Consider the following 16,419-nt stretch of genomic DNA (forward strand, 5'->3'; position numbering starts at 1 on the left):
GGACATCTGTTCTATCTTCCTGAAAGCTGTGTCCACGTTTTCTTGTCTTAATGATAAAAATTTTGAACATTCAGGAAAGTAGAATAGGATAATGAACACCAATATATGTGTCTTAGGTTTAAGACATGTAAGGTTTTCCTGTATGTCTTAACCTATTTTTATTGTTTTAAAGTAAATTATAGACATATTTAACGTCCACATATTCAATATTAATCTCTAAAAAGATTTTTAAAAAACTTTGTTTTGAGAGAGAAAGAGCGAGCATGCGTGAGTCGGGAGGGGTGGAGAGAGAGGGGGAGAGAAAATTCCAAGCAGGCTCCACATTGTCAGCAGGGAATCTGACATGGGGCTCGATCCCATGAATTGAACTGTAAGATCATGACCTGAGCTGAGATCCCAGACGCTTGACTGACTGAGCCATGCAGGTGCTCCATAAAAAGATTTTTTAAAAATAATAAATAAAAAGTAAAATCATGTTTACGATGTCAGAAATAAGATTTTTAAACATGAGGACAATACTTTATATCAGTACTTTGTATCTAATGATTTACATTAATATCCTAATATTATCTAACACCCACTTCATATTCTGACGTCCGTATTTGTCCCCAAAATATCTTACAACTGGTTGGACAAAGTGACATAGAGTCAAGAGCATGAATTGCATGTAGTTGTTATGCTTCTAACGCATTCACTGTGAATAGTCTCTCTTCGGTTTTTTTTCTCTGTGAGACTGATTTGTTGAAGAAATAGTTCCAGTTGAACCTTGGGATGTCCCATTATCAGTAGGATTTGTCTCATTGTTTTCTTGTATTTTTTTATCTTTTGCATTTTCTGTAAACTTGAAATTAAATCTGAACTCTCTATTAGATTCAAGATCAGCAAGAATATTTCGTAGATGATACATGTGAAATAGATTTGTGAGGGACTCATATGCCTCTGTCGTTCATAACTTTTTTATGTAATAGAGAAGATGCCTTCTGCCTCCTGTGATTCTCTCCTGGACGACATAGAAGATATTGTGTCACAGGAAGATTTAAAGCCACAAGATAGGCATTTTTCACGGAAGCATGTTGTTCCAAAGGTGCGAAAGCGAAACACCCAAAAATATTTGCAAGATGAAAACAGCCCACCGAGCAATAGGTAAGCTCTTGTTTTGAGATTATATTCAGTATCCTACCAAGGAAGAAACTGGTGCTACTGATACATACTGGTATATATCAGTGTGTGTGTGTGTGTGTGTGTGTATATGTGTATATACGCATATGTGTATATATATATATACATACATACATATATATATGTGTATATATATATGTATGTATAGGTGCTGTTTCTAAAAATCTTTTGGAGAGGAGATATTTTATTTGGTTTTAAATTTAGCAAAGTAATTGGTTAAAAAAAAAAAAGATGTCAGATGGCATGTTTCTTGAAGACTGGGTCAAGGACAGTATTTGGCATAAATATAGGAAATGCTGCCCCTGCCCCATATCTGTGTCCGCCACCCCAGGATCTCTTTGGTATCTCTGTAGTTGGTATGTAATTTTGTGTTACTTCCAAATGAGGCATTTTACTGCATTTTGAAATTCTTATGAGACAGTGGTGGTTTGGGTATTTGATTTTTCTTAGCAAATTTACAAATACTTCTGGATCAGCTAAAGGCATTGGCACAAAAAAATTATTGTGTCATTTATCATATTAGGTCTGTTGTAGTTCTGTGAAATTGTAATACAGCCTAGCCAGAAAGGATTATGCAGTTGTATAATTTTAACATGCTTATATTTGTTCAGATAGTAAATTGTTGAAAGTTTTAATGCATTCGATGGTTTTATTTGTAACACTTTTTAAAGTCTGTGAATTTAAACTTCTCATATTTTAATGACTGAAGTTTATTGAATTTGCTCTGAATATGTCTTTAAGGTAACTTCTATTTAAATTTAAATTATTAGTGCAGTCTGAGTTGAACGACTATTTTTCCCTTTCTAAAAATATTACATTTTTATAACTATTTTTACATATGGAGTACTTTTAATTATGCTGTAGGGTGATGGTTTTTCTGTTTTGATTCAGTTATTTGTATCTGTAAGTTATAAAGATTGTAATTGTTATATAGGAGTCAGTGAATGGGTGATGTCCTTAGTTTTTCTTTATTTGCTTCTCTTGCTAGAACCATTTTGTTTGCTATTGTTATTTGTATTTACCTCTTTAGGAGTTTAACTTAGTGATAGTACTTTAGTACTGAATTTAAAATGCAGAGAAAAGGGAAATATTTATATGGAGAGAGTCATAACTTAGGTTTCTGTGGTTATTTTTCTTTGATTTTAGACTTTTGGTGTAACAGTTGATTATGGATTAAGTTGGTACGTTTCATGAATAGATTGCACATGGGTTGCCATGAGCGTATTTTTGCATAATATGCCCAGAAATCGAGTGATTTTGTTCTAAAAAAAAATTCCTAAATGAGACTTACTTTTTTTTTTTTTTATTGTTTAATAGCACTATTCCAGGCATACAGAAAATTTGGATGCGAACATGGGGCTGTTCTCATAATAATTCGGATGGAGAATATATGGCTGGACAACTAGCTGCTTATGGATATGAAATTACAGGTAATGGGATCTGTAGTGTATTTTATTGGTTAGGTTTTTCAGGGCTGAATTCTTTAGAGAGATATATTTTAGCTTCAGCAGTTAAAGTATATTTTAGCATGACTTAATGATTTTAAGGCAAAACAAAATGATAACTCTTATATGTTGTCTAGATAACTATAGATACATTATTATACAAATACTTTAAAAAAACTACTTTGAAATAAATTTAGACTTACAGAAAAGTAGTAATATGACAGTTTGCATATGTCCTTTACCCAGTTTCCTCTAGTACTGACATCTTACATAATTAAGCTAGAATTAATAAACTAGGAGGTTAACATTAGTGCAGTACTGTTACCTAAGCTGCACATCTTGTTTGATTTCTGCCGGTTTCCCCACTGACGTTCTTCTGTTCCAGGATCCAGTCTAGCATCTCACTTTACATTTATTTGTAATGGCTCCTTAGTCTCCGCCAGTTGATAGTTCCTCTCTTGTTCCTTGTCTTTTATGTCTATGGACTGCTGAGGAAAGCTGATTAAAAGTTATTGGTTGTTGCGTAGAATGTCCCTCAACTTGGGTTTGTTGGGTGTCTTCTCCTGATCAGAATCCGGTTATGTATGGCATTCTTGGCAAGAAGAGCACATTGAGTTCTCAGTGCATCATATCCGGGAGTCGATAATGAGTTGATATGTCTTATAACCAGAGGGCCACGTCTGCTAGACTTCTCCACAGTCAAGTTACCGTTTTTTTCATTGTAATTAATAGATCTCCTGTTTCCCCTCAACATTTCTCTGCTAGTTTCAGTGTCTGAAAATTTGTGTCCATGGATCGTGTCTGCAGCAGTCATTACTGTTTGTTAAATGGTGATTCACTGTTTCTTCCTTTCTTACGCTTATTAATTGGAATTCTCCTGTAAGGACGACCCTTTCTCCCTGGTTTTATTTACATATATTGGCATGGATTTACATGCTTGTTTGTCGTTCCTGTGGGTTGTAGTCCAATACTGTTGTTATTTTGCCGCTCGTCTGTTCCAGTTTGGCCGTAGGACCTTGTCAAGATGGCTCCTGTGTTTTCTCAACAAGCCCCCGTTCTTTCTATTGTCTGCCGCCACAAGATGTGCTCGTCTCATATTTTCCCTTCCCCAGCCTTGGAAGCAACCATTTTTCCAGGGAGTCCTGATCCCTTTCGGTAAAAGAATGGTGTTTTGAGCCAGACGAGCTTTGTGGGCAGTAGGTGAGCTCATTGCCACTGTGAAGTGTCCATGTGTCTAGGAGCTGTCAGTGGACGGAGCTAGGAAGTATGTATATGTGGAAACCGGCACATGTCGTGTCTACATTACTGTGTCTGTCAGCATGTATATTGAATGGGGCCATGATTTGATATTTTGTGACAGGCACTGGCCTGGTGTCTTATGTATGTCACCTTGCTTAGCCTTTGGGAGATGTGGAAGTATTGGCATCCTGACTTGACTATACAGACGAGAATGGAGAGGTTGTATCCTACCTTAAATCACACGGACAGTGAAGTCTCTTCTCACCCCAGAACACTGCTCTTGACCACTGTTGCCTATGCCTGTGTGATTGGCAAAGTCTTAGCCTCAAGATGGCCTGTGAGGATATGGGAAGATTGGAAACTTCTTTCCTAGTGGTGTTTCCTTCAGCAACTCAATGATCCTAATGTCTTAACTCTGAGTTTTTGATAACTTGTCCTTTAGACCGCAGAATCAGCCTTAATAATTTTGTTCTTTAGATAAAAGTACTCAAAATGTGTTTTTAGAATGATTTCTCAAAAAAATAAAAGGATTATCCTTCTGGATTCGTTAGTAAATTTTAGTGTAAGTTAGCATGGGTTTGCCTTGATACATTCTGATGGTGCAGAATATTAAGACAATAGTCTGTAAGATAATTTCCTAAAACATTAGAAAAAATGAGCTTGACTTCTCCTAGGTAGTGTTAAATATCTAACACATTGTAATTTTAATTTTAGTCCATTAGAATTTTGTATTTGCTCTTATTACAGTACTGTTCTAAGTGATAAAAAGTAAAATAGTCCTGATGCATTTACACAAGAATACCAAGTTTTGTTATGTATATCCAGCTTTAGCCTGTTTTTAATTTTTAATTTTTTGCTTTAAAGAGAGAGTGCATGTGAGAGGGAAAAGGGGTAGAGGGAGAGAGAAAATCTTTTTTTTTTTTCTTTTTTTCTTTTGAGGGAGAGAGAAAATCTTAAGCAGGCTCTATGCTCAGCATGGGGCCTGACATGGGGCTCGATCCCAGGACCTGGGATCATACTTGAGCTGAAATCGAGAGTTGGATGCTCAACCCACTGAGCCACCGAGGTGCCCCCAATTTTAACTTCTTATTTGGGAAATAGTAAAAAGGGAGAATAAATTGAAATTTGTTTCTCTTATTAATGTGGTGTACTACTTTTATATAGTTTCATTACTTGTATGTATTTGTACTAACTTTATGTCCTGTTGATTGTCCCCACTTTAGAAATTTATAGTCTGTGTTTAATTCTAGTCTGGCTTGCCTGTAGTGGACTATAGAGTCCCTTTTCTCACTGGTCAGGTGCTGTAGGCCCAGAAAGTATGAACGGTAGTAGCTGCTGTAAAACATTTAGAAAGGAAATCTCTGGGGCGCCTGGGTGGCTCAGTCAGTTAAGTGTCTGACTTCGGCTCAGGTCATGATCTCGCATTTGGTGAGTTCGAGCCCCATGTCAGGCTCTGTGCTGACAGCTCAGAGCCTGGAGCCTGCTTCAGATTCTGTGTTTCCCTCTCTCTGCCCCTCCCTCTCTCATGCTCTGTCTCTCTCAAAAATGAATGAACATTAAAAAAAATTTTTTTTTAAAAAGAAATCTCTACAGATTTTATACTTATATTAAATATATGAGATGAATGATGGGTGGATTGTTTGTGCTAGCTGTTGTCTTTCATTATTGTGGAATAGTAGGAGTTTATATAAATTATTATTGCTAAATAATTTAAAATGTTTTATTAATCAAATATAGACCTAAAATGTTTTTTAACTGTATAATTGATGCAAAATAGGCATAAGATATAGATTATGTAAAATGAACACCGAGATTACTGAAAACAGTATACAATAAATTCGAAATTAGCTCTCAGTTACCGGTAGTAGATATTTTTACTATTTGGAGACAAAAGAGATTATGTGGGTATATACTTGAAATTGCTTTTAACTGTGTGAATCCAGGAATATAATTATTCTATAGTAAAATCTCAAAGAGGCTTACTCAGAGCAGTTAACTCTTGTTCATTGCTTCTTTCAGACCCTTTTTATTTTGAGAGAAAAGGTGGTTCATAACTTACAAAATAGTGCCTGCTGGTTTTTCATTTCAAAGAATGAAGCCTACTGAGGAGAATTGATGTCATTCCCTAAAATTCAGAACAGTCGGTTGCATCATGGGTACATGGATGCATGTATACAGTTAGCGTCATGGAAAACGGTGAAACTGTCCCTATAGACACCATGGCTTTTAAAAGAAATATGATTTGAATGCATACATTCCACGAGTGTTGTTTCTTCAAGTAAGCAGTTTCTGTAGACTGAACTTTTTTCCCCCAGTAAGGCTGCCTTTGGTTAATGTTCTTGGATTATTTCTTTGGAGATGTTGGGAAAGTATTTTCAGTGTCCTCATTCGTGGCAGATCTTCATTATCTTCAGAGTGCATTTAAGGTTAGAATGGTCACAGGTCATTTGAAGCCACTAAGTAATAAATAAAGTATGTGATATGATGCTGAGCCATGCTGTTTTAGTTAAAAGTAAGGCATTTTTTATCTTAATTGATTCTGAAAACTGTTATAGAAGAGTTTTCAAAAATGTTTATAGCAGCGATATGTATGCTTTTTGGATCGCTTCAGACTCTCACAACTATAATTTCATCAAAGATTTCATAACCAGTTGCTTATGAATTCCAGTAGTGGAATAAAGGCATGGTCTCCCAAGGTGATGACTTTAGGGACAGCTCTCATTTAGGTAGAGCTGTATTAGAGATATTTTAGATAGAGCTACATTGGAGGGAGAGAGAGATGCTGGAGAGAGACGTTGTTTACTTAGTAGCTGTGCTTACTGTGAATGAAAGTAGCATGTGCTTTTTGGTTTAGTGGAAAAAAAGTCCATTGCAAGGCCCTCGACTGAAGTTTTAGTTCATAGACAGATGAGAATAATGTGAGTTATATGTACGGAATATTTGTGATAAGCCTATATAGTTCAGAATAGAGCGTTTAGCTTGGGTGCCCCCAGTTTCAGAGAAATCATTTTTATTTCATTTCACTTTTTTGAGAACAGTGCGTGTGCGTCGTGTGTGTATGAATGTGGGAGTGGGAGAGAGACTCTTAAGGAGGCTCTATGCCCAGTGTGGAGCCAGACACAGGGCTCAGTCTCGTGACAGTGAGATCACGACCTGAGCCAAAGTCAAGCGTTGGACACTTAACCAACTGAGCCACCCCGGTACTCCAGAGAAATGATTTTTAAATTAGGTTTTACAGTTCTTGATAGTTCCTTTGTATATTTGTATACCATTTATTCATTCAGCAAGTATTGTCTGAACATGATGTGTGTTAGAGGCTGTGGTGCTAGGACGTATGAAGACATGAAAAAATGAAGCATACATGGATTCCAGCAGGTGAGAAATTTATTGTTTTTTGGCAAAGGAAAAGCCTTCATATCATGTGTTACATCTTAGAAGCTGTTTTAGTAAGTGGTCAAGCTGTTAATGTATTTTTTCATAACACAGGGATATAGGACCTGCTTTATTAAAAGAGCTTTTACAGTTTATATTTTAGAAATGCTTTGTGATAATGTCAGGTCGGAATAACATTTATTTATTTTTTATCAGGCTAAGTGTACTCTTTCATCCTCATCACCTATTTCACCTATCCTGCCACCCACTTCCCTTCTGGTGACCATCAGTTTGTTCTTTATAGTTGCGTCTGTTTCGTGGTTTGTCTCTTTCTTCCTTTTTTTCTTCGCTCTTCTGTTTTGTTTCTTGAATTCCGCATATGAGTGAGATCATATGGTGTCTTTTTCTGATTTATTTCGCTTAGCATTATGCTCTCTGGCTCTGTCCATGTTGCTGTAAATGGCAAGATTTCGTTCTTTTGTATGGCTGAATAATACTCCACTGTAGGTATGCACCACCTCTTCTTTATCCATTCATCATTTGATGGACACTTGGGCTGCTTCCATAGTTTGGCTTGCGTCAATAATGCTCCAATAAATGTAGGGGTACATGTATCCCTTTGAATTAGTGTTTGCATATTTGCTGGGTACATACCCAGGAGTGTGATTATTGGATCATAGGGTAGTTCTGTTTTTAAGTTTTTGAGGAACCTCCACATTCTTTTCCAGAGTGGCTGCACCAGTTTGCATGCCAACCAACGGTGCAGGAAGGTTCCTTTTTCTTTCCATCCTCGCCAACACTGGTTGTTTCTTGTGTTTTTGATTTTAGCCATTGTGATGGGTGTGAGGTGATAGCTTATGTCATTTTGAGGTGCATTTCCCTGATGATAAGTGATGTTGAGCATCTTTTCATGTATCTCTTGACAGTCTGTATGTTATCTTTGGAGTAATGTCTAATCATGTCTTCTGCCCATTTTTTAATTGGATTATTTGTTTTTTGGGTATTGAGTTCTATCAGTTCTTTATATATTTTGGATACTAACCTTTTATTGGAAATATCATTTGCAGATATCTTATTCCATTCTGTAGGCTGCCTTTCAGTTTGCTGATTGTTTCATTTGCTATGGAAAAGGTTTTTTATTTTGATGTAGTCCCTTGTTTATTTTTTGCTTTTATTTGCCTTGCTTCAGGACATCTATCTAGAAAAATGGTGCTATGGCTGATGTCAAAGAAATTACTGCCTGTACTCTCTTCAAGGATTTTTATGGTTTCAGGTATCACATCGAGGTCTTTCATCTGTTTTGAGTTTACTTTTGTGGATGGTGAAAGAAAGTGGTCCAGCTTCATTCTTCCGTGTGCTGCTGTCCAGTTTTCCCAGCACCATTTGTTAATGAGACTGTGTTTTTCCCACTGGATCTTTATTCTTCTTTTGTTGAAGATTAGTTGACCATATAATTGTGGGTTTAATTTCTGGGTTTTCTGTTCTGTTCCATTGGTTTATTTGTGTATATTTATGCCAGTATTCTGCTGTTTTAATTACTACTGCTTTGTCATATAACTTGAAACCTGGAATTGTAATACCTCCAGTTCCATATTTATTTTCCAAGGTCTCTTTGGCTTTTGGGGGTCTTTTGTGGTAACACACAAATTATAGGATTGATTCTAGTTCTGTGAAAAATGCTACTGGTATTTTGATAGGGATTGCATTAAATCTGTAGATTGCTTTGGCTGTAGCCAAATCTGTAGATTGGTTTGGACATTTTAACATTTGTTTCTCCAACCCATGAGCATGGAATGTCTTTCCATTTCTTTACGTTGTCTTGAATTTTTTTCATCCGTGTTTTATAGTTTTCAGAGTACAGGTTTTTTTTTGCCTCTTTGGTTAAGTTTACTTGTACATACATTATTGTTTTTGATGCAGTTGAAGTGGGATTTTTTAAACTTTGTCTGCTGCTTCATTATTAGTGTGTAGAAATGCAACAGAGTTCTCTACGTTGGCTTTGTATCCTGTGACTTCATTGAATTCATTCATCAGTTCTGGTAGTTTTTTGGTGGAATCTTCTGGGTTTTCTCTATAGAGTATCATGTCCTCTGCAAATAGAGTTTTACTTCTTCCTTACCAATTTGCATGCTTTTTATTTCTTTGTGTTGTCGGAGTGCTGTGGCTAGGACTTCCAGTACTATGTTGAGTAAGAGTGCTCAGCGAGCACATTCTTGTTTTGTTCCTGATCTCAGGGGAAAAGCTCTCAGTTTTTCAACATTGAGTATGATGTTGGCTGTGGGTTTGTCATATATGGACTTTATTATATTGACGTATGTTCTTTTTAGACCTCCCTGAGAGAGGGTTTTTATCATGAATGGATGTCGCACTTTGTCGAATGCTTTTTCTGCATCTATTGAAATGATCACATGATTTTTATACTTCCTTTTATTGATGTGACATATCATGTTGATTGTCGATTGTTTTCTGAATATTGAACTACCTTTGTAACCCAGGAACAAATTCTACTTGATTGTGGTGTATGATTTTTTAAAAATATATTAGTGGATTCATTTTGCTAATATTTTGTTGAGGATTTTTGCATCCATCAGAATATAACATTTTAGGTTTGAATTAAGAAAATGAATCTCCTTGTGGAAATAAGTAGTAGTTTATATGGCATAGGAGATAATATTAGAATTGAATGTCTGAAGTATAAGCATATTTCCTGGACCTGGCCGTTTAACTTGAAATAGCTTTTTAGGAGCGTCTAGGTGGCTCAGTCGGTTGAGCATCCAACTTCGGCTCAGGTCACGATCTCGTGGTTTGTGGGTTCGAGCTCCACATTGGGCTCGCTGCTATCAGCACAGAGCCTGCTTTGGATCCTCAGTCCCCCTCTCTCTACCCCTTCCCGGCTTATGCTCTCTCAAAAAACAAAAACAAAACAAAACAAAAGAAATAGCTTTAAATTTTCAGAGAGATTAATGGGATATGTTAGATTCATCTATGCAGATGTTTGTGTCAAGAATACATTCAAGGACCACACTTGAGGGTCAGTAGAATTTTAAGGGCATTAAAGCTTGATTTTTGTGTTTGTGCTTGGAGTTTTTGGAAATCACATTTGTACATAATTAAAGTATGAATGCACATAAAGTTTCTTTGCCTGTTTTTTATCTGTTTTAAGAATTGGGGTGCCTGGGTGGCTCAGTTGGTTGAGCGTCTGACTGGCTCAGGTCATGATCTCGCAGTTTGTGGGTTCGAGCCCCGCGTTGGGCTCTGTGCTGACAGCTTGGAGCCTGGAGCCTGCTTCGGATTCTGTGTCTCCGTCTGTTTCTGCCCCTCCCCCACTTGTGCTCTGTCTCTGTCTATCAAAAATAAGTAAAATGTAAAAAAAAAAACAAAAAACCAAAAACTGGTTACCATGACATTTCACATTAATATCTTGAGCTTATATATATAATAATAAAAGATATTAAGATAAGTAGACTAATTGTGTGGGATTCTGAAAAAGCAGTAGACCTCCACCTTCGTCGAGATGAAACTGAATGACAAGTTTATATTTTACTTCTCTTAGACTTAGGGGCACCTGGGTGGCTCAGTGGGTTAAGCACCTGAGTTCGGCTCAGGTCATTATCTCACGGTTTGTGAGTTTGAGCTTCATGTCGGGTTTTTTGTGCTGACAGTGCAGAGCCTGGAGCCTGCTTTGGATTCTGTGTCTCTCTATCTCTCTGCCTCTCCCTCGCTTGTGCTCTGTCACTCTCTCTCTCTCAAAAAAAAAAAAAAAAAAAACACAAAATATTATGTACCTATGTGAAATCAGGGTTTTTGTACACATTTCCAGGCAAGGGAGTTGAATTGGTTGAAAGCATACTGTGTGTTAGGCATTTCACAGAAGTCATTGCAAGCATCAGATGAAATAACTTTGGTGGGAGGTGACTGCATATTTTAAGACCAGGAGATTGAGGCTGGGAGAAGGGAGACGTGATCTATACACCTTCACCCAACTGATGTATGCTAGAGTGGACCTTGAGACATGGCTGCTGTCAGCACAGCCTCTGCTCCTTGTTATACTGTGTAGTCTCTCAAACTTAATACTTTAAAGGCAGGTCAGTGTGGAAACCTATTATTAGATAGGTTTTACTGGGTGTTTTTTATTTTTTATTTTTTGCTGCCCAGCATTTTAATATTTCTCCTGCATGACTTTTAGGACTCTTTTAAGTGCAATACTGTTAGAAGGCTGGTTGTCTGTCTGTCTGTCTTTCTTCCTCTTTTTCTCTTTCTAGAGGCAAGAGAAAGGGGGATACGTACCACTGGAATCCATACTGCAGGAGTATGCTCAGTTTCTTAATTTCAGTGCAGTGGAAGTAAGCTGTTACTTTAGTTAAAGATGGCACTGGGAGCTGAGAGCCACGTGGCCCGGGTCCACCTCCTTTATCATCAGTGTGAAGTCACCCCCCAGGGGGAACATAAATATGACATCATCATCTTTTTGCTTTTCTGTTTTGATCAACAGCAGTAATTACCTATGTGCATTTGGGCTTTACCATGTGCTGGGCCCAGGCCAAGGGCCTTCTCTCTGTTCCTTCATTTAATCATCACAGTAATAGGGCAAATACTGGTGCTCCGTTTCCAGAAAGATTTTTTAAAGTTTTGGTTGGCACGCATGTTGCGTTAATGTCAGCTGTACAGCTTAGTGATTCGATGGCTCCCTGTGTCCCGCTGTTCTCAACACCAGCGTGGCTCCCACCTGTCACCATACAATGCTGTTACAAGACCATTGACTGCGTTCCCTATGCTGTGCCTTTCCTTCCTGTGACCCACTCAGTCCTTAATGAAGCCTGTATCTCCTCTCCCCTTCACCCATTTGCCCCTCTCCACAACCACTAAATAAAACACTCGATGTTTCTGTTCTAGAATCTCTAGTGGAATTCATTGAAAACTCATCAGCTTTCTTAGTGTACAACTCTTGCCTCTTTATTTTTTTATTAAAAAATTTTTAAAAAATATTTATTTTTTGAGAGAGAGAGAAAGGGCCAGCGTGAGCAGAGGAAGGGCAGAGAGAGAGGGAGACACAGAATCTGAGGCATCTCCAGGCTCTGAGCTGTCAGCGTAGAGCCTGACACAGGGCTTGAACCCACAAGCCGTGAGATCATGACCTGAGCCGAAGTCAGACGCTTAACAGACTGAGCCCCCCGGGCGCCCCCACGTATACCTCTTTAAGGTAGCCTTCTTATTCCTTAACCATCACCACTGCTGTTTATATGTGTACAGTGTGTTACAGCTCATAAAACATGTTCATGTCTGTTGCTAATTTTATATAGATAGTACCTGAAGATAAAAAGAGAACAAAGACTTTGTTTACCAGGCTTTTAAAGAATTACTTAAAAATATCCTGACATTTAGGTTTCTGACTTAAATTACACATACTGGTAACGAGTATTTACAATGAGGTATTAAGTTATGTGCTGAATAGGACATTTTTCTAAGTGTTACCTAGAGTTTCCTTGGAGGAATTCTTTATCCTGTAGCCAAAGGTGATTCCTTTTATCCGAAGATTCTGAAGTCTGTCTGGAAATTACAGTGAAAATAAATTCTGTTCTGATGATTTGCAGACTGTAGTAAATACAAGAGTTACCATCAGCTTATGGATATAGTTGAATCTTAGCGTTATTCTAAAGCTCAATGTTAAACATAGGTTTTTTTTTTTTTTTTAAAGAGGAAAAGGGGTCTTTTGCACGTTAAAATCGGAACTATATCTGTTAATCTGTTAACTTTCCTTCTCATGTGGGCATTTCAGGCTAATTTTATAAGCTTTAACTTTTTATATGTATCCCGTATGCTGGAAAACTATAGGCTTAAGGTAATTATTTAAAAGAACTTCCTCACCTTGCCAGTAATTTGCAGTTTTACTTTCCCTGTCTGGTTACTATGGACATATTCATATATTAGGTTATTTGCATGAACCACTAGGGATATTCTTAATATTAATATTCTTAATAAGTCTTAATATTTTTTGGTTATTTTTGCCAATATTCACATAGAAAGTTGAGAATTCTGATGGCTGACTTGGTATGAGGGATCTGACAGCACAGGGTCTAAGTCAGGATGTGACTTCAAAAAAAAAATAAAGGAGACGTCCCCTATTCTGGAATGGATGACTGTTGTTATTGGAACGCAGAGCTGTATTCTTTCTACCGAATCTCCAAAAAGTTCAGCTTTCCAGGGTAGGAGACAACAAAACCGAGCAACTCGCAGTGTTAGGATTTGACACGAGAAAGGAATTTGGAGAGAGCTGAGTGTGAAATGAGACCTCCAGGCACAGCCTATTATGTATCATGAACAGTGGGCTGTTGATTGGAACCGTAAATGTCCGAACTAGACAGCCTCTTTTTGACCTGACCTCGTGTTCTAGGAGGGTGAAATTTTGGAATCCTGTGCTTGGTGTTGTGGAATGGCTGGCTTGAGCTAGGAAAAATTGTCTTCTGATCTCAGAAGGAACGGAGTAAAGATCTGCCCTTCACACATTTCCCTTTTGTTAGACAGTGGACTGGGAATGCCAACAAAGTAAAAGACGCACTGATCCAAGTTGGGGAAGAGGAAGAGCAAGCCAAAGGAGTTAAAACAGGATTTTGAAAGTGGGAGTAGCTGAGAACTGATTTGAAGAGAATTAAGAGTGTAAGAGAATTAGCCCGTGCAGGGTGCGTGTTTGTTGTACGTGCATATTGACGAAGAGACTCCATCATTTGGAAGGATGTGGACAGATGGAACGGAAAAACCATTCATATGTAATTTAGTCTTAAAAATGCTTCACTGTGAGGGCCATTGATACGTATAATTGATTGCTGAATGTTATGTATAACTTGTCCCCTCTAGAAGGTTATGTCCCCTGAAAATGGAGCCCAGTGTGTGTACCTCTTAACGAAAGCATTGTGGTGAAGATACTGTTTAGCTTACGTGGCATATTGTGATCAATGTGTGTCCTATAACTTTTTTTAAAATTTTAAACAAATTTAATGTAGTATAACTTAGATTTTATTTACCCGTACTATTTACTCATTTTACCCAGAGGGTCTTGTAAAGAGGTGGTCTTCATTTTAAAATGAGTCCAGGACGACTAATTACATTAAATTTCATTATGTAGGGAATTATATTATGCTTTATATTCTAAGAACTGAATAGCATTCTCTGCTCAAGTCCCTGAAACTTAAAATTTTTTTTTTAAGTTTTTATTTATTTTTGAGACAGAGAGAGACAGAGCATGAGCAGGGAAGGGGCAGAGAGAGAGGGAGACACAGAATCTGAAGCAGGCTCCAGGCTCCGAGCTGTCAGCATAGAGCCCGACGCGGGGCTCGAACTCACAGACCGCGAGATCATGACCTGAGCCGAAGTCGGATGCTCAACCGACTGAGCCACCCAGGTGCCCCTAGTCCCTGAAACTTTAAATTTGATATGCTAACAGTTTCTGATGCTTCCGTGAAACGTAACATTTCCAAATGATGTTTTTAATACATTTTAACAGGATGTTGGGACTCCTCATCACTGTGATAAAAAATAGAACGCATGCTAATTTTTATGATCTCTATGTTCTAGTGTTCTTTTCCCTTCTTTAAATGGGGCATGGAGATCTTCAGTTTCTGTTAATTTTCATCTTGTTGGCCCAAGAATCTCATTCATTACGTGAAGCACAAAAACTCCATGTGTTTGAACCAACAGTTTACTAAGTAGCACAGTCACTCGTTTTGATCTTGTACTAAACTGTGGATTATCTATACAGATTAAATAGTGACAACTTTTCTTTAATCCCAGATATTATTTCCCTTATTGAGAGTGAACGTGCATGGTTGATTAGAATCTTCGCCTTTTAAACAGATGAAGAGAAAGTCTAGCTCATTCTTGTGCGTTCTACAGTGTATTGGTGCTAGGTCATAATTTTTCTTAGTCTGATATCACATCTGAAATGAAATACCAGTAATAGTTAAAAACTCATGTGGTAACTTATTTTGAAAAAAATTTAAACTCTTTAAGTTTTCTTTGTAGTAGATGTGGGAAAGGTTTATCTTTTTAATTGTCTTTGGGAACCTGAATATCCTGTTTCCTTCTGTTCCACTTTTGAATTTTTTTTTTTAATGTTTATTTATTTTTGACAGAGAGAGAGAGAGACACACACACACACACACACACACACACACACAGAACATGAGTGGGGGAGGGGCAGAGAGAAAGGGAGACACAGAACTTGAAACAGGCTCCAGGCTCCAAGCTGTCAGCACAGAGCCCGACGCGGGGCTCGAACTCACGGACCGCGAGATCATGACTTGAGCCGAAGTCGGACGCTCGACCGACTGAGCCACCCAGGCGCCCCAACATTCCGTTCCACTTTTGGCCTGACCTTTCCAAGTTACTTAGACTTCTTGTCTATATAGACTCTTGTCTATATGTTACTTCTTATAACATGTAGGTGTTACTAATACTTGATGTGTAGTTGTTTTTTTGTGAACAAACTACTATGGAGTGCTGAATTGTTTTAAGAAGACTAGTCTTTAGAATTGCTGTTGTTCTGGTATTAAAAATTTTTTTTTCCTACTTTTAATATTTTAGACTTTTTTAGGAGAGAAAAATCAACATAGGCTAGAGATTTTCAGAAATTTCATACTTGCTTAATTGTTGTTCAATGATTCAAATTACCTTTTGAGATTTTGTAAAACTTTTTTTGGATAGTGTATTCAGAAATAGTCTGGCTAAGTTTTAGTTTTCTCCTTCTTTCTCTCTTTCTCTCTCTCTTTCTCTGTCCCTCCCTCCCTCCTTCTGTCCTTGCCTTTCTTTCCATCTTTCTTTCTCAAGGGTAAATGATAAATTACCAGGGAAGCTACACTTAAAAATCTGTTTTTTGTGTTACTGTTCTTGACTTTTGGGAAGAACCTTTTTTTGAGATGTTGACACTTGAGTGTGTAAAATAGTGTGGGCTCTTCTGGGCCTTTAAAAATTTAGTGAGTTTGGATTAAAGATGTGATGTATTTTTAGCTCTTGGACAATAGATGGCAGTATTATATTACATGATCACTGCCCCTATAATACATATGAAAAGTGATTTTCATGTTACAAATAGTCCTCTTATAAAATTATTAGAAGTTATTAAATTTGTTAACACCTTATTTTTTCTGATTTACTACTTTTAAAAGTGTGTAGTAGTGTTTATATAAGAATT

The 16,419-nt window shown here is 37.4% G+C and overlaps 1 protein-coding gene across 1 annotated transcript in view; it reads left to right on the plus strand.

The window, feature by feature from the left end:
- CDKAL1 (CDK5 regulatory subunit associated protein 1 like 1) overlaps positions 1-16,419 on the plus strand; it is a 664,701-nt gene that overhangs the window by 19,326 nt on the left and 628,956 nt on the right. The window contains exons 3-4 of the mRNA XM_047101748.1: positions 969-1,143; positions 2,497-2,609. Coding sequence (XP_046957704.1) covers positions 974-1,143; positions 2,497-2,609 — 283 coding nt within the window. The 5' untranslated portion in view covers positions 969-973. The remainder of the gene's footprint in view (positions 1-968; positions 1,144-2,496; positions 2,610-16,419) is intronic.

Source organism: Lynx rufus, unplaced genomic scaffold (genome assembly GCF_022079265.1).
Source record: "Lynx rufus isolate CCGP_SWC_20201006 ecotype Redwood Valley unplaced genomic scaffold, mLynRuf1.p SCAF_6, whole genome shotgun sequence".
NCBI classification, from domain to species: domain Eukaryota; kingdom Metazoa; phylum Chordata; class Mammalia; order Carnivora; family Felidae; genus Lynx; species Lynx rufus.